General features: G+C 44.7%; 1 protein-coding gene and 1 long non-coding RNA gene across 3 annotated transcripts; one reads left to right on the top strand and one right to left on the bottom strand.

Annotated features, from left to right (window-relative positions):
- Positions 1-6,578: 6,578 nt before the first annotated feature.
- LOC148678463 (uncharacterized) lies at positions 6,579-15,028 on the bottom strand. 2 transcript variants are annotated; one of them, XR_015939170.1, is made up of 3 exons: positions 14,825-15,028; positions 8,283-8,450; positions 6,579-7,517 (listed from the first exon to the last, which is right to left on the bottom strand). It is a non-coding gene; the product is annotated as an uncharacterized LOC148678463 (long non-coding RNA). The 2 variants fall into 2 exon arrangements; XR_015939171.1 differs by lacking the exon at positions 14,825-15,028 and adding an exon at positions 9,418-10,507.
- A 51-nt stretch (positions 15,029-15,079) lies between these two features.
- Positions 15,080-18,612, top strand: hoxc9a (homeobox C9a). Its single transcript, XM_088633572.1, has 2 exons — positions 15,080-15,761; positions 17,709-18,612. Exons 1-2 carry the CDS (start codon positions 15,218-15,220, stop codon positions 17,951-17,953), a joined length of 789 nt encoding a protein of 262 aa, XP_088489698.1. The 5' UTR covers positions 15,080-15,217; the 3' UTR covers positions 17,954-18,612.
- The last annotated feature ends 558 nt before the right edge of the window (positions 18,613-19,170 follow it).

The following is a 19,170-nucleotide window of genomic DNA, read 5'->3' as shown; positions in this document are numbered from 1 at the left end:
CTGTGCTGTCCCTGGGGTGTTCGGTGCAAGTGCGTGCAGTCTGATTTGCTTTTCCGTTGGCATAGCGATGCAGTTAGAGAGCGATTATTCAGAGCACGGAGGGATTACTGGCAGTGACTGACAGACACTTCCTCAGGTACGTGCGGGGAGTGAGACCGGGGCCGCTGACTGGCACTTCAATAGAAACAATCGCTTCCTTATTGAAATGTGTTTTTGTAATGCCTTTGCTGACCTAGTAGTTTGGGGGTTGTTGTTTTTTTCAGACGTTTGTGCGCTTAACGAAGTGTTCACTAGTCAGGCGGGCGGAAGGCGAGCTTTTTTGGTCAGAGGCGATGTGCTTCTGAGAGGCAGGCAGCGACACTGGGACGAGATGAGAGCTTCTGGGTGAAGAAGCCGGGTAGTGCCGGACTCCCCCCTTCCTTTGTCCATCTCTTTTTATAACTTCTGCGTCTTCCAACTCTTCGCCGGCGCTCCTCCTTCAGAGCCTGTCGTTCAGGCTGGCGGTGTATCAGAGTAACCCCCCACCACCACCACCACCCTCCTCTTCCCCGCACACCCCCCCCCCCACCCCTCTCCCTTCACGTGCAGCTGGTGCGTGGTTTAGGTAGTTTCATGTTGTTGGGATTGACTTCCTGGCTCGGCAACAAGAAACTGCCTTGATTACGTCAGTTCGTCTTCATCAAGGGCGACAAGTTCCGTCACCTTCACTATCCCAGTCCGCGACTGGCGTCGTACAACGAACCGCGCTCCTCCGCGCCCGGGCGGGCGAGCCGTAATCCCCTGCCCATCACCTCTTTTTATTTCTCTTTCTCTGTGGGAGAAGGGGCACTTAAAAAGGAAAACAGCAGCGAGAGGCTCCGAGTCACGGCAGGGATACAGACAAAAACTCGCGTTGATTTCTGACCAGCAGCGCCTCTGTGACCGGAGCTGGGCTTTAAGAAAACAGCCGTCAAAATGTCGTGTTCCCCCGTTGGAAACAGGCCGTGCATAGATCACAGATCGTATCGTTAGGTGTGTGGCTTAGGATTGAAGACATGCACAAAGGAAAGAGGTGTCCCCAGCCCTCACAGCAGCGGCTAGAGGAAGGATGTAGAGAGAGTTTGTTTACCAACAGCGCCTACAGACACCCTCTAATGTATTGGTGCTCGGGGGGAAATAAGTCTTATCGCACAGACAGTGGCAGCGCCACAATTGGCCTACGTAGAAGAGCGAAGGACAGGGGCGGATTAGTGGTGGCCAGCCGAGCACGGTGGGCTAGCGCGGGTCACCGTGGGTAGGAGGTATCCTGCCCCCCAGCATCGCACAAATCAGGCTGGAGCTAAATGCCACATCCAGCTGATTTCCTGCCTGCGGACAGCCGTCTCGCGCGCTTCTCCGCCTGGCCGTGCGCGGGCGTAGGTGCGCTCACGCTCTCTTGCCTGCGGCTCGGCGGAGATGCCGCAGCCGAAGGGTGATTGTCAGCGGACCTGAATGGGAGTGAATCACTGTTATAAATAAGCTGCAGAAACATCATGCTGAAGATTGATGGAACCCCGGCGCATCCATTTAGTTCTTTGCGAGGGATCCCAGTTTAGCTGGGAATCGTACAGTAATAGACAGGCAGCAGGTATGCATTAGCAGTAATTGAAATTGAACAGTACGAGCACATTTCCCTGTCATCCACAGGCACGCTCTCTCCTCCAAGCATTCTATGTATATAAAGACAACAGTGAAGGATATATAACGGTACTTAATGTCGCAAACACAAAATCTATATCATACATTATGAGGTGGTACTATTATTGCTAAAAGAAGTAAAGTGTGCTCGGGTATAATGGACTGGTGATGATGGAAGTGTTTTTTGGGTTTAATAAAATCTCAGTTGGACTCAGCCGGCTCTCATGTGTCCTTTCAAAAACAGGTATTTAACACAATATTGCCAGACACGCACAATGGAGTGTCATCGGATTTTTGAAAGCCGCAAGGCACCATCCCCACAATTTAAAGCCACGTAACACCACGGGGAGCATAAATATGTCGTGTCTGCGAGGTGTCCCATCGCAATGGTGCACCTTTCCCCGCGTGCCGCCGCGCCGTGCCGCGCGGCCCATCTGAAAGGTTCGGGTCTTCCGCGCGAGCTCGGTGTCAGCCTGGCTCGCGGGTTTCAGTCACGGAAAGGAAAATCTCTTTCTCCCCTTCCCCCCCCCCCTGACGTCCAAGCAGAAACCGCTACCTTCAAAAACAGAACAATTACCTTCTGGTGCAGGCACTGCACGGCCTATTGATGGAGTGTTTGCCAAGGCAGAAATGTGAAGACGAGGTGGTTTGGGGATATTTCCGTCTTCTTTAGTTATATTAATGGCGAGCGAACAGCACTAGCTAATTGTGAGAGTGTGTCATATATTTCATCTCGTGTATCAAGAATGCACTGTGAATGTCAATGGGTGTCCCCTCGCGGAGGGTATTAGCGCGTTCATTTATTGAGAGTTATGGAATACAGAGAAGAAAAAGAACATGTTATGTTTGCATTTTATTGTCGTTGTTGATACTGCCACAAGTGCTATTTATGACATACGGAAATATCTATAGTGCATGAAAGATCTTTTTCTTGGCTTCAGGGGACACATGGCTGATATGTCTCTGTGTTTGCGTGGGGAGCAGCACAGCGATGCTCGGTGATATTAAGCAGCCCGCTTTGGCACAGCGCGGCGGGTACCTTTTCTTTAATAATACCGGACTGCAGTCTAAGATCGTCTTTTTTCTTGTTCATTTCAAAAGATGACATAATTAATCCAAAGCAAACAGATACCTCCAAAATCCGACAGGCACGTTGAGAAAGCTGCGGGCATTTTCTTCTCTTTTACTTCAGCTGAATGTTAAAACGATAGTTAAGTAAATCCTAACTTATTTTAAACAATAAATACACTCGTGCCTATCGCCCTTTCCTCAGGTGCTGTAAAATTGCCTTTTTTTTTGCAACCCGCGTCGTCTTTGGATAAACATAATCATTATCACTAGTAACTAACAGTATAGGAACTAATCGTTTTAGTAACGTAGTATTTGTAAATGCAGAACAGAAGATCTTGTATTTACAGATGGGCTGGATTAGTGGGTTTCTTAGTATTGCAGTACTATTCTCACTGTGTCTTCAGCCCTACGTGTCTATGTTTTAAGTAATATCTGTAAGGTTTATTACCGAAGCTAAGGTTCTGTGATATGTCGTGTATAGTCCGAGAACTGTGTGCACACTGTTCCGATGCACGACGCTGGCCATCTGTAAAGTGGTCAATCCTGTCGCTTTTATTTTGAAATGTATTAAAATATTTTAATGAATACTGAGGTGTACCCAGATGCACACAGATGAAAGATAAGATGGTATTAGACGAAATGGCACGCAGGAAAAACAAGTATTCATTGGAAGCTGACCCCTAGAATGGACGGCCAAGTAGGAAGTATGGACGTCAGATTGTAATATCAGAAATATACTGGTATCTGATTGTATCATCGAAATGTTTGCCTTTCGGTAATACTGCTGGCTGAAACTTGTTGAGAGAGCTGTAGAAATCTAAGCTGGTGTGGAAGTTGCGCAATTTTCTTAGTGATGCGTTTTTACAGATGTTTTGTATGTATTTGCCGTCGGTAAATACAATCTGTTTTCATCGCAATGGGCGTTCATTTTATTCAAGCTGGGAAGAATTTCACATTTCAAGTTTTGGCATCATTATCATTTACAGCTGTTTGTTTTGTTTTTTATCTAAGTCGATATATGTACAGCTCCGTGTGCTCGTAAAAGGAATGTTAAAACCTTTTAGATGGTATCTTCGGGGGAAAAACGACCTAGCGAGTTTTAAATAAATATTAGACATTGAGAAAATACTCACTTCTCCTTAAAGCCATCTATAATAACTTTTAAAAGAGTTTAGCACCTAATAGTTCATCCACTGAGCTACTGTCGTTGACACTTCAGTATAAAGCACTCTAGACCAGATATACATATCTACATCCCCCAAAAGTTAAAATGCCATTTTAACTATGTACGGAAACCGCGTAACCTATTGAATTGCAGACGAACACACGCATATTTTATATTTTAGTAGGCACAGATTTGTCCTCTCAGCACGGATAATTTGCCTCCTTTAAAACTAAAATCTGCAGAGGATTGTTGAGTTGTGTTTTTCGGTGATCGGAAGAGAACAGATATAGAGTAAGGCTGGCGTTGCGACTCGGCGTGCATTTCCTACTCTACTACTTTACAAACCCTCTTTCTTCTTATTCGGGCTTATTTCCTAGCTCTGGTGGTGGGTTTTGTTCTATATATTTTTTAAATTTCCAAAACAGATATTTAATATAATTTTAAATTTTCAAAAACAATTTTTCCCCCCCGTATTTCTGAGGACGGGAGCCACCGCGGACATTTTCGGAATCGGCTCTTACTCCTTTTCTGCTGCCAACCGAAACGCAGAACAGAAAAAGACATTTTCTTTATGGTCGACCCATAAAAAAACAAAAACAAAAAACAAAAAAAAAACACTAAACAACCCCAATTCCGCCAACAACCACGAAAGTGGCTGTCGCGTCATAATCACATCGTCTACCAAGGGAATCAGTGTAAATACCTGTAAATGTAACAAGAAAAGTGAAATTATATGAACGCACACACCATTTGGGCATCTCAGGACATCAAAATCTGCTCCAAAATCTAATCTATTGAAGAGAAAAATACAACAACGCTTTTTAAAAAATACAGAATACGTTTGGTGCTTTTATACACATTGTGTAGTTATTATTTCAACAACAATCATTCTTACTCTTCCTATTATAGACGTTCAGCAGTTCTCTTCCTGCAATGCGGTAGTCTGTATCATTCCCTGTGTCTGAAATGGGTCTCAGATGGCTGTGCTGTGTGTGTGTGTTTTCCTGTTTTCCCGGACTGGTGTTTGTGTGGGCAGAGGACACAGTTGTCTGGAATCCAAAGTCATTTTCACGCGGGGAACCTGCGCGAGCGGCCCTGAGGAATGCCGGGTAAACAAAGACCAGCACGGCTCGCGGGCAAGCCGGGCGCGCGGCCGCTCGGGTGGGGGAGATCGGAGGGAACATCGGACCCTCGCAAAACTTTTTTCCTTAGCTTCCAGCATTCTCCGGTTTCGCCGAGGCTTTCAAACACCGTACCCCTGTTATTCATTTCGAAAAGCTCTGAGCCGATTAAACGCGTGACAGGCCGCTCTCTGTCTTTGAAGAAAATCTCCGGCTTTCGAGAAGCTAAACATTAATCCACAGACCTGTGCTGTGTTGAAGATGCCGATACTCGAACTTCTCCGACAAGGAGTGGTTTTAAATTATAGTTACGTATTAGTGTTGCTCATGTCGCTGTTTTGTTGGAATTTGAGTGGAAGATTATACTTGAAATTTACCCGGGATCCCTCTCTCCTTCCTGGTGTAATTATTGTTAATGTACAATCTCTAGGTTTTGTTATGTTCCCTTTATTGAACAAAGAGCCAGAAATCAAATTAATCAGAATCCCATTAAATTCTGGATGATAATATCCTGGTTTTCCTGGTTCATAAGATAATTGGGGATTTATTATAGACGAACACTGACGGGCTGTGGGACGATTAAGGGAATGAAATCGTTTAGCTTAATTAATACAACGAATCCGCGCACTGCAGAAATAATTGAGGCTAATTAAAACCCTACACGACTACAAAGCCGGACTGCTCGTGCAATAAAACCAGCTCATAACTTTCTCGCTTGATAACTCTTCGGAAATCGAGAGCGGCTTTATCGAGATCAGCTTTTGTCCATTGTAAATATTCAAACCGCTCAGACAGTTGTGTTTGCCTTTTTTTTAACGCTCGTCTCATCTTTGTCTGTGGCACAAAATATTGAGCCGATCTTGCCTCTGAGCGGCCGCGCCGGTAACGACGACTCGGCGAGTGCGAGTCAGTGGTTCTGGTGGTGGGGTTGGCGGTGTGTTATTTCGGGATCCAGGAAATGTAACAGTTGGGATTTTATGTTGGTTATGACTTCAAACGTTTAAGTAAAAAAATGAATATTATTCACTAATGTTTTTTGTTGTTGTTGTTGTTGCTGCTCCTGCTGCCGTTCTGCCTTAGCATAGGACATACTGCGGAGGGTAAAGGTCTTTTCCAATAGGATTTGCCCCCTCTTCTCCATTCTCCCCAGTCACTCTGCGGTCAGGACGAGCTGCGAGTCACACAACAGCCACACAACAGCCACACAGTAGCGAACCTCCAGCTTCAGTGCACGCGCACGTACGCTCGGCGACTTTCCCGCAGGAGCGCTACCGTGCGACCTGCCCGTGCGTACTGTGCTCGCGAGGACGAGCAACGCGAGCGAATTCCAGCGGGCAGGGAGACGGTTTTATTTTCGGTACAGCGACTGTGTGGCTTCGCTACACATCAACCAAACACATCAGCAAGAAATTCCGTTTCCCATCGTATGGTGTGTTAGCACGGGACAGTGTGTTAGAGTTCACGTTCAATTCATGACATACACACATAAAATCGTTTTTAATTAGCACAATCCCTTCAAATCTCTTGCACTTTCAAATGAAAAAAACAAAACAAAACAAAAAACACATGAGCAGATCCACAGGGATCATTTTTTATTAAGTTATTTGGTTGGTGGAATGTTGAACACACATATCAGAGTTGACGTGTCTGTGTATTGTCGATCTGAAGACCAGCAGAGACAGGATAGTTTGAGTTTGAAATCCCATCACAATGTGAACTTGACAGTGCACATGTAATTGCAGCAGAATTCGATATTCCCATTCAAATAGCTACTGCTCATCGGAGCTGCCACACAGATAGAAGCGCGTTTGTACTAATTTTATCTGCGATTTAACACACAAAGCAGCTGGGTCTTATTTTTTTCTTCTGCTGGAACACGTTACCCAGAAGAGTTATTGTAACGTCTGTGCAAAAGGATTACAGTGTTCATCACGGCCTTTTAGAAGTGACACTGGAGCATAAAGGCTAGGGATTCTGGCGTAGCGCGTTCTCAGCAAAGCTGTGGTGGGATTAAGCTGATGGACCGAGACAACCCATTCAAATTATGGCGATATTTATGACAATTAATAACAACGCAGAGTTGTACAATAATGGATTTGTAGTGTTTTACGAGGCAAAAACGCGGGATCCACATCTAGGTAATACGGGCTTCTGCATATATCACGCTAATGCGGAGAATTGGGCCTGCAAGCTAAATTACTGTTTGCCTGCGACCTCTGACTCCGGAGCCACGTTATCTAAGGTGAACACGCGGTGCCGAACTCAGGTCCTGCTCCCCAGTGGGCCGTTTCCAGCGCAGGTTCAGCGTGCCAGCGCAGGCTCCGGGGCCGCGGTGACCTGAGACACGCTCAGGTTAGAGAGGGAGAGGTTAGCGGCAGGAAACCGGAGAAGGGCGACTCGGCCGCGCGAGGTTCTCCGGAGACACGCACCACAGCCCCGCGAGCCGGCTTCAAAGGTTACAGATCCATCCGCCGCGGGCGGCTCCTAGACTTGAACTCTGCCTCCTAAAATGATAAAAAAACACACTCTAGCTTTCCCTTCTTGGAAAGTTCTACGATGATAAATTTAAAAAAAAAACATCAAACAACTACAGTAGCAATAATAGCAACATTTCGATATGTATTTATATTATTTTTGCCTTTATTTCTGTTTTTTTAAACTAGTGGATTTAGGCTCCGTTAATTAAATATTCTACAGATATTTGCATGGCGTGTAAATACACATAGGCCAACAACAATTATCAATAATATTATTAGAATTATTAATAATTGTTATAGGTGTCTTTGTAGATATTATTGTTCTATCAATTTGATAGAACTGCTATCATATGCTCATCTGAGCGCTTTTCATGAAGGTTAAAGTGCTGTATAATCGCACAGACGTACACCAATACACGTAAGCGAAGTAAATAGAAGGAGAAATACATTTTGGACCTTACAGAAAAATAGAAATAGCATCCCGATCGCCCCATGTATCGTGTGTGTGTGAACTTTCAAAGAAAGTACGTTAAAAACTCCATATATCGAAATTGTGCTGGAATCGAGAAATTTCGCTTTTGTAAAATAATTTAGAAGCCCGAGGCGGGTCATCTCACCGAGACAGACAGACTGATAAAACTGTGTTCCACAGTAACAGCGTTTTAGAGAAAGGCGACGTTAGTGACCCATTTCTGAAAGAGGAACGCGACGCCAACGAAAGTTAGAGAACAACCATTCCTAGACACGCTGTCTGTGATCAAGTTCGTTACACGGTCGAAGTATGGTTCTTACCCTACGGAATTAGAACAACGACGTCATCAAATTAGTGACGGAGGGTCTGAATACCGAGCCCACTGACCCCAAAGCCCAAGAAACAGCACGGGTCAGACCCAAAGAATCACACCCCGATTCCAGCGCACATCGCTGTGCTCCCGGTTTCTGGTCTGTCATTAGCTGACCCTAAAAAAGAAGACAACACTATTGTTAATAACTTCAATTTCATATTTTTTTGCGCTGCATATTAGGTCATTTCCGGACGCATACAAAATAATATGGTTAGCATGAATGAAAAATAAACAATTTTTTGAAATATAAATGTATTTTCATACACACAGAGACACATGCATAGACTAAATACTTCCACACACGTGTATATATATATATACATGCATCGTCTATGTTCGCTCCGCAGTGACTGTGGATTACAAAAACGACGCTGATACACTTGTTTGGTAGACCACATTAATTGGCGCATTTATTGCTTATAAACCTCACAGCAGGCCTTCGGATTTTGTCACCAGGAAACCTTTCGTAATTACGCTGCATTTAGGAGTTGTGTTTAATCACGGATCAGGAAGCGCTTAATTAACACAGACCGCGATCCCAGTACACGGCTGCAACTGAAAGTCCCGAAATATCTTAGAAAAACAATATAATAACATTTACGAAAATTCTAGTAATTGTGATATTTTAAAATAAAATAAAGCGATTATGGACATAATTACAGACATAACAATAACATAACAACAACAACAACAACAACAATAATAATAATAATAATAATAATAATAATAATAATAATAATAATAATAATAATAATAACAACAACAATAATAATGACATTTTTATATGTTTACAGCGAGACGGGAATTTACATGAAATCGCATTCATTACAAAAATTCTGAAACGGAAATATGGTATAATAATAACTAACAAGAAATATTATTTGAAAGGGAATTTAACTGGAGCCCAAGAAATACAGAGCTGTCGCTGTAGACATTATTGTTATTGTTATTAAAATAGCTAATATTTCAGATCCTTCCCAACTGTTCTTTTCTTAACGTGCTCGGTTAGTCTGTGTTTTTTAAATGGCTGCCCGGATCGTATTACCGGACAATTATTATTTTATTATTATTTGAGAAAATACCGAAGGGAGGCCCCGTTGCTCCTCGCTGATTTCTGACGAGCCTCAGATTTCAGTTGACAGTTTTCGTCCCGCTGAGCCGAGAAACGGGCGACGGGCGCGAGTGGAGCTGGGCCGAGCCTGTCGTCGCGGGGGGAAGTGGACTGCGTGTCCCACGGCGGGTGCACATCGCCCCGAGCCGCCCGAGGCCCTGGCGAGAGCGTCTCCCCGTCCTGGGGTTTCTCCTGGGTGCTTTATAATGTACCATTATTGCAGGGAGTGAGGGTGGGTTCTATCGCGGGTGAGAATTTCATAAACCCTTCACTGCCAATACACTGCTCGCTATCTATCGCTATTTGGCTAGATCTCTAACCAAAAAAGACACTTTTATTTTCCACATTTTTCGTTAGTTTTTGTCTCAACATTCGAAGTGTTTGCATGCGTGTGATTCCTTTGAAGGGGGGTATTTGAAAGGCTGTTTCTTGTTACAGCAGGAACTATCTTAAGTACAAGGTCATCTTCTGAGAAGAGTCGAGCCCGGAGTCCCGAATTCCTCGTTTAATTCCTACATTTCTGTAGCGTTCGGCTAACAAACAGGAAATATTGCAGAACTGAAACAGCGCCTCATTCACAAACCTGCAAGCTCCCACTCACGCAGACCCCACAACACTGTGCGGGCATATATCCGAGCTATTGGCGCTTATTTGGTGTTGTGTTGTATATATATTTATGATATTTAGGATTCTGCTCGCGATCCTCAGTTTTGTTTTCTTCCTCATATTCGTGCCGTTGTTTGTGTGTTATTTTTTATGTATCCTCTTCTTCGGTTAACATTGTCCTTTTTTTTTTTAACCGTGCTCTGGCCTTGATCGGTTTTAATTAACCTGGCAAAACTACAGGCTATGGTAACGGAGCGAACTGCACAAATGCAAGACGAGGCTGCTCTCTCCTCCCCCCGCTTGCATCAGAGTGTAAAAGGGGGAGAGGCATGACATTAAAATAAGAAATCGAGATTTCTATGTCTAGAAATTGATTTCTCACGCCCCCGGATATCTCCGATTTGAGTAGTGTGATCGGCCGAGTGCACGAGCCGCAGCTTGCGCTCGCGACATGATTCCCTTTCTGGGTCCTTTCTGCTGCAACTAGAGCCGTACATTCATGTTGCCGAACACACACACACGCATACACGCGAAATAAACACTTCATAATCGTAAAGCGGGTGCAGTGCACTGCCAGTTCTTTTTATTGGTCATTTAATTAGCCCTCTACAACACAGGGAGAAGCCAATTGTAGTACACGGCGTTTGATGTAGTCTGTACATTACAGAATGAAAAGCAAAAACAAAATAGCTGCAGATTGTTACCCGTACTTTTCATTAAATAAGGAAGAACGAAAAGGGAGCAAAATGACTTCCTGAGAGATAGATCAACGTTACGTTTAACAGGGTAAGCTGTTTTTAACGATTACAAGCATTAAACAGTCAAACCATTTCCTTTTAAAATTTTCACAACTCACAGAGGCAAATAAAACCCCCGTTTTAAATCCACAGCTTCTGCTGCGCTGCGCCAAGACGTCAGTTTGGCAGCGTTCTGTAAAGCAGTCCCGATTTTCCATTGCAATGAAACGCGCCGTTTTGTTTCACATTGATCGTGGGTGTTGTTTTTTTTTATTGATTGTAATAGAAGACAGAGGCCATGAAGCCGAACTTGACGCCGGGGTTCGTCCGCGCCAGCGGAGAATCCGGTGTCCAGAGTCCGGCTCTGAAGACCCACTGCTCTTCTCGGGCGGCCGTGCAGCGTTTGACGAGAAGCCTCCCTTGTCATACGTTCCCGTAACGTAATGCATACAGACCCCTAACAACCAGCTTCCCGGCGATACTTCACCCACTTAAAACAAAGACACGGGCATAAAACAACTGCGAATCGCCGATCACGAGCGTGGAGGCTGCGGGACGTGAATTTGTTATTTCAAGAGAGAGTGGACTTGACTCCACTTCTGTAGCAGTGCCCTTGCGGGAGCCAGTCAGGCCTACAAAGATCTCAATGGAGGGTTAGTGTCTTGTGCTAAATTGGCCAAAACAAAGAGCTGTGCAGCAGGTATGCACGATTGTTTTCACGTTATTTTTTTTTTTTAAATAACGCGAGCAGTGAAACTCATAAACCACCACAATGCGTGCAGACTTTCAGGGACCACGTACAGATATTGTAAAGCAATTCCAGGTGCACAAATACATTCCCACGCATTTCCTGGTCCAATATCCGTCTTCATCTAAAATATTCTTTATGCTTGATTTTTGTAACCATTATTTTACTCCCCAGAAGCCTGTGCACGGTTCGCTCGGAACAGAAATGGCAGGACCTGACTACAGGTTGGGCCACGTTTTAGCACGTTTTTATGCATCTGCGTGGGTATTTCTGCATTTGAGCCAAGACAATGGACTGGAAGGATTTTTATTTTTGCCTTTGTTTACAGGTTTCATGCAAAATGTTGAACGAAATCATCAGGAATAGCGAGCTATATTCTTCCTATAGATGTTATTGAGTTAAAAGTCCTTGACGTTTATACGGAATGCTAGGACACAACAAAGGTTTTTTTATCTGTTTTCACTACACGAAATAAATATTGCTTATCTTAGAACGATTAAATCTGATTTTATTTTCTGTTTCCAAACACCTAAAGACAGTGTTCTTCGAAAGTGCACAAGCAAACATACTTTTGCCTGAACACTTGAGAAACCCTTTGACGTCTAAGGCGGACAAGGAAGACGCACGCTTTCGAAAGATATCAAGATGCAGTTCTGTCGTTCGAAAACAATTCTGCCAACACCGCCCGGGCCTTCTGACCCACAGCTGGTGTGAGGCATTTCAGAAACCTCAGACGCAAACGGGTCCACAACGACAAAAACTCCCAACATAACAAAACGTGGAATGGAACGTCTGAAAAAGTAGATCAGTATCTTTAAACTAAAAATCCAGATTTCTCTCCGCTTTATGGACCGAAGTCTCTTCAATCGCCACTGTTACCAACGAAGAGGCGCCCCTTTCCTCCATTAAACCGACAGACATTTTGAACTTCAGTTAATGGACACTGTAAACATTTTAAACAAGCACGGGTACCAGACGTTTCTTTTAAATTATTGTCTACTGAATAATAGTACTGACATCCCCGGGCCAAACGAACCCGAGTCGTGTAACCGTTGGTCAAGTTGAAATTCAATAACTAATGTGCACTGGATTATTATTAGTAGTGGTATCAGTTTTAACTTTTCTGCAACGTCTCTTATCGAATTATTTCCTCCCACAGCAGTATTTGTAGCTCACAGCGGGAAACTGCCTGCTTCTTGAAAAAAGAGAAGCCAGTCGTACCGAGGTCGTACGATTTAAAAAAAGCGGTTTTATTCCAGAAAGTGTTGCAGCTGCTGCTGTCCGGACCTCTTTAATATCCAAATCTGTGGGGGGGGAAAAGACACACTCGATCAAAGGAAAACCGTCCGTGCTATTTCTTCCTGACGGAATACCTCAGTCGCTGTTCTGTTTACGCCTGAATTTCTGATTTCGCCCGGCGCTCGCGGCACTGCGGAGCAGGCGCGTGACGAGAGGAGCCCCGGAGAGGCGAGCCGAAACGAGCCGAGGGCCTCGCGCTGGCTACTGCCCCCCCCGCGTACGGCGCCGCGCGGAAGTCGCCCACGCAACCCCCTGCACGACAGAAGAGGAAACTGTGAAAGCTTTCTTAAAATATATATGTATACTTATCCATCGAATTGTATGTTTTTATATTCGTGGACGAAAGGCTGAGCCGGTGGCAGGCGGAGCTGCTTTCACTTTACGAGAATAATACAACGCGAAATCAAAATATCATAGAAATAAAAAATAACATCTATTTCCCTTGCTGAGGTTATGGTGTCCTTTCCCCCCCGACATATTCATTTCAATTTGGTTGCAAAAACAACTCGCCTGGCAATTTATGCCACTTATCTAACAGATTACACATTAATGTCATGAAAACGACACGCCTTAATCCAGCTCTTATTCAGACACGCTCGTGTGGACGGAAAATAAAGGGACACGGTGCAATTTCATCATTTCGAATCTTCTAAAAAAAGAGCAGGCTACTGTTCACGCCCGAGGAGCCTACAGGAGAAATTCCGGTTGTCAGTCAGCCCCGCGCAGCACGTCCGTGCCCCCAACCAGCAGCACAAGCCGGCAGAGGCTGCCGCGAACTTCTGTCATCTCTCAACTCGGCCCGCCCGAGGAAAAGTTGGATCTATTTGTTTTTCTGCTCGTACTCGAGTGCTTATTTTAATTTATTTTTGTGCTCTTAGTTACGTTTTGGTGTGTATTTTCTATGCTCGACTTCAAAACAGTTAAAGCAAAAAAATCTATATCTATATCTATATATGTATGTCTCTGTAAGAGCGATTTCGGCATAAGTACAAGACTGGTCTCTATCGCACGACTGTACCGGCCTCCGTCCACAGCTCTTGTCGCCGGGTCCGTTCTGCGCTTCAGCAGCTTTACGGCACAGAAGCGCCGTTCGATTTTTCCTTCAGTTCTGGCCTTGTTTTTTTTTTATTTCGGATTTCTTTTTCAAGGTCTTGGAAACCTGTTTTTAAAAACTCGGAGCTTACTTTTAAATTAGCTTCACACCCTCGACTAATATTTTTTTTAAAAAAAAAAGTCAGAAGGAAACGTTCAGTCTCTTTTCTCCCAGCGTTGATTTTTTTTTAATCGAGCCCCACGAACAAAATGAATCAAAATAAAACTTTCCTCTCTCCCTATGTTCCTTCCCCAAACGCACTCGTTTTCGTTCCAAATCCCGGCTGATCGGCTCCTGTTCCACAATCGCCGCGCTGTGTTTTTTTTCTGCTTTACCAGGAACTGGGCTGCAGTTTTTATTAACGACACGTTTATGAACAATCAAATGGTCCCTCGTAAAAATTTATTGAAGGACATAAAATCATCCCCGGCCACTTGCCGAATACAACCCGCTGAAGTGTTCATGATTTTCAGCGCCTTACGATTCCCAGCTCTCCCAGTTTTGCAAAATAAAAAGTCCCGTTTTTTACGAGGGTTATCCCAGTAAGATTGTTTGGATAACGAGGGTCTTTCCTCTCTGTTTTAGCGTCGTAAACAGAGGACTGTCGCACATTAATCCACTTGACATTGCAATTAAACACCCCCCCCCTCCAAAAACCCTCATCTACACCCCATCCAAAGGAGCAGACCGAAAAGGATATCTGTTAGGAGAAATCAAGAGGACTTCCTTATAAAGAGACGTCTAGGTGCTGTTTGCTTGGTATGTGTACGTGTTGATTTTTAATCTAATATTGCCAAACACCCCAAGCGACGTGTATCAGACTTTGACGAGCTCAGCCACGGACGGAGATTAATTACGGAAACAAATAGTGCCTTCAGTGGGCTTCTCCACATACCTCGTGCTCCGTGATGGGTGATTTTGTCCTGCCTGCAGGAAAGCTTAATCGTTTTTTTTTTTCACCGTAACACGAGGAAAGGATTTGTGGTCTTTGATTTTCAACGCCCATATTTAGGTGAGATTAAAATAAATAAATACACACACGCTTTTCCAAAAAAAAAAAATCCTGAAACCTTGAACTGCACGGCTATCCCAGAAAGACTCGCGCATTGATCCACTGTGTAATTTTTTGGGGGTAAATATAGTCACGTGGCGCCGGGCAGCCAATGGGAGCCCAGGAAGCCCGGAGAAATAATTACCTGGCTTGATTGTTCTATGAGCAGATAAAAAAAAGTACACATAGACTCCATACAATAATCGGACGCATGTAAAAGAGACAGGAGGCTTCGTCATGTCGGCCACGGGTCCCATAAGCAACTATTATGTGGATTCATTGATAAACCATGAGAACGAAGAGGTGCTGGCTGCTACTCGGTTTTCCGCTCCCGGAGCCCTCCCCTCAGCCTCTCGTCCGGCAGGGCTGGTACCGGAGTGTACCGACTTTCCCTCGTGCAGCTTTGCCCCCAAACCTCCTATCTTTACCACCTCCTGGGCCCCCGTCCAGTCGCAGTCCTCTGTCGTTTACCACCCTTACACCCACCAGCCGCACTTAGGCGCAGATTCCAGGTACGTGCGCTCCTGGCTGGAGCCTATCTCGGGAGCCGTGTCCTTCCCCGGCTTCCCGGCGAACAGCAGGCACTACGGACTGAAAACCGACGCGTTCCCGGAGCGGAGAGCCGGCGACTGCCTGGCCGCCAGCGGAAGGAACTACTCGGATTATCTGTACGGCTCTTCGGCTGACATCCGAGACAGGACGCCGCAGAATATCCCTTCTCCCGAGACTGAGGTTTTGGCTCCCAGTAAGCACAAAGAAGAGAAGGCAGAGATAGACCCGAGTAAGTCGAAGTCATTCCTGTTTACAACCTGGTATTAAGGGGGTAATACTGTTTGCCTGCTGTCCTCCATAAAACCAAATGATCGTCTTTATTCCCCCCAAACCGTCGCTGCGAGGTGGCTGCAGGCACTAAAACAGAAGAGAAGCCTCGTAATGTTAGGCTGTAAAATAGGAGGCATGTTATAAAAATGGAAAACTCGAAAAACAAGCTTTCTTCGGGCTGAGGGGGAAGTTGGGAGCACGGGACGAGTCTGCCTTTCCGATCCACCTCCATGTTACTTGAGCTCGTGCTGTGTTTTGGTTTGTTTTGTTTTTTCGTCCTGAAGCTTCCCGAGACCAGGACTAATTCTTGTTAGTATTCTAGTATTATTGTGGTCTGAAACTGCAATAGTATTGCAGCATTGCTGGGTGTGTGAAATGTAAAAACCTTGCAATGAATATGACTCCATGCAAGCTCTGTTGTTACTGTAGACCTATAGGAGTAGACAACAACAATAATGGCAACATAATAATAATATTATTAATAACAGCAACAATAACAGTAATAATAATAATAATAATAATAATAATAATAATAATAATAATAATAATAATAGTAGTCAATTTCGAAAGTCCGTTCAAAACAATGTAGAACTGTGGGCACACACCCTTCTCTTACTGTAGTGAGGGTTCTGTCAATATATTGAACTTGAATAAAATTATTTTTAGGGTGAAATCTGTCTCACTCGAGCCTCGGTGCAATGTCACGAAATCCCTGCCGCAGAAAGGACAGAACTGGATCTACACGCCAATGTTCTGCCACTGCGTTTCTAGGGCCAGAACAGCCACCAGTACTACTACTACTACTACTACTAATAATAATAATAATAATAATAATACTAATACTGTGCCTTTGGTGTAATACAATTAAACGTTATGTATTTGTATCTTCTTTTTATGAAAAAAATCCTTTACGTTCCTACACTGAAATATTAATAGAACTATGAAATAAATCAGAGACTTCAGGGCTGGGAGATTTCAAGACGAGAAAGACAAGGCGACAGAGCGGAGCCCACACGGCCGAGCTCCAGTCAGTGCAGACAGGTCTGCCTTTACTGACTCCCGGGCCTGCAGATAGGTCCCCGGCAAGCGAGGCTGTGGCCCGGGCTGGTCTGGCAGTGACGGGCTCCCGGGCTCCGGACTGGGCCGTCTAGTTCACCCCGGCTAGTTCGGCTTCTCCCTCAGCTTCTGCACGTCAGAAACGTCCTTTTCCCGAAGTCTTGTCTTAAAATATGCGGCTTTACAACATTGTCATACGCGCCCATAAACACTCGTGTGATTATGACTGACGACACCGCCTGTCTCCCCTTTCCCCCAAAATTCGTACTAATTATAAGGACAGAATATAAAGATTTAAAGTGCAGAACGAGAAGCATTACTGTAGGGATGAGAGCTGGAGAGAGGTGTTGGACTGCAGTCGTTCGATGACTAAAAGCAAAGGCGTTTAAGTCTGTTTATGGGCCTATAAAGCGAATGAGCGCATTCACGATTTTACGACTATCCCTCCTCAGCCGTCTTAAAACACGGCACAGATATGACAAAAAGACTTCATTTTTATTTGGCCCCTAGCTATGAAAATGGACATAGTGGGAGGCTGGTTGTATTGTACTAAGCGGGGGCAGTATGATCTACATGAACATAAACAAAACAGCGCAGTATCATTGAACTTAAGAGTAGACCGTAGGGGTTGAGATGTGTTTCAGACAGGCCAGAATTATGAAGGGCAGCGACGTTATGAAAAAAAAAAAACCCAGACGATTTTTAATTAAAAAAAAAAACAGAGACATGTTTTAAACAAATGCATTTCACCTGTATCGAGGACCTCGGCCTCGGTTTCAGCAAAATATTTAAAAAAAAATACAATTCTCTTCCTCGAGTTAAAAAGTCTGTCTTCTTTTTTCCCCCCCAGACAATCCAGTGGCAAACTGGATCCACGCGCGCTCCACGAGGAAGAAGCGGTGTCCTTACACGAAATACCAAACGCTAGAACTGGAGAAGGAGTTTTTATTTAACATGTACCTAACCAGGGACCGACGTTACGAGGTGGCCCGCGTCCTCAACCTCACGGAGCGACAGGTCAAAATCTGGTTCCAGAACCGGAGGATGAAGATGAAAAAAATGAACAAGGAGAAGAGCGAGAGCAATGAGCCGTGAGAGACCGAGGCGCCGCGAGGGGAAAAGAGACCTTCCCGCCCCGGCTCGCATCCAGCGGCAACCCGCTCCTCTCCTGGTCGTCTTTTCGTTGTGTTTAAATGTAACGTTTTTCCTTTCGACCGAAGCCGTTTTATTGACTTTGAATGTGCAACGTTGCTCGGATTTTTAAAGGTCCCCCCCCCCCCATTGTGTATCCATAACTGGCTGCTTGGACGAGAAAAAAAACTGTTTTTCTGTTGTTGTGTTTCGCCTTCAAAGCTACGTCGAAATGCAAAGAGACAAAGTGGCGATAAGACAAAAAAAATCAACTTCTAACTCGTGTGACAAGAGGAACGTACTTGAATTTTCTTTATTCCTCTTCGGTTCTGCGATTTATTTTCTTTTGAGTCGTAATTTATGATCGTCCCCTTCTCCTGTGTTTCTCCCTCACGGCTTTTCTTCATTTTTGTAAAGTGCGAATCTTGCATATTTTGTACAAAAAGGAAAGAAAACAAACAAACAAAAAAAAACGGGCAGATACCTTTGTCTGTGTGTTGACGTCTGTGGTAATAGTTTTTGATGTACTTTATTCGTGTATTTTTACCTTAGAATCGACCGATTCTGTCACTTTCTGTTCTCCTGTAGATTGTAGCTGTATTTAAATATATCCAACGACAACACGCTTTTTTCACGTGTTTTATGATTTCTTTGGACACGAAGTAGGAATGGCGCTATGATAAGACAGACGGCAGTGAAATTAACAGCGATTCCAGAGGCCCGCTGACATGCACTCTGGGCCAGGGGCAGGTCTTCCTCAAGACCGGTGTCTTGACCGCCCCCTGTGCGGGGCTGAAGAAGAGTTTCAGTGTGAACCGCTCCGCAGAGGACAGTCGGCCCGGGCGGAGCCGCTGGCAAGGAAGCGATCAGGCTTAGCAAGGCAGGCTGTGGGGTGCGGACAGAGGCCCGAGAGGAGATTAGAAGCAGCTGCCAAGCCGGTCCATTATTCTTTGCGTTTGATTCTCTCCTTAACGAACATTTCCTGTGCGGCCTTATTAAACCTTAATAAGAGGGACGCAGGCAAACAAGGGGGTGAAGAGGGCGACACCGAAACCAGGCCAGGCACACAAAACACACTCCTATACAACAAAGCGCCCTTAATGTCAAGGAGCACACACACACACGCAAACCCCAGTCCTAAAGCCCAGGCCCATGTGTGTGCCGTCCCGGGCGTGTAACTC

Source organism: Lepisosteus platostomus, chromosome 1, assembly GCF_059453375.1.
Source record: "Lepisosteus platostomus isolate fLepPlt1 chromosome 1, fLepPlt1.hap1, whole genome shotgun sequence".
Classification (NCBI taxonomy): Eukaryota; Metazoa; Chordata; class Actinopteri; order Semionotiformes; family Lepisosteidae; genus Lepisosteus; species Lepisosteus platostomus.
Note: the sequence above shows the minus strand (reverse complement) of the source record. Positions and strands in the feature narration are given on the sequence as shown.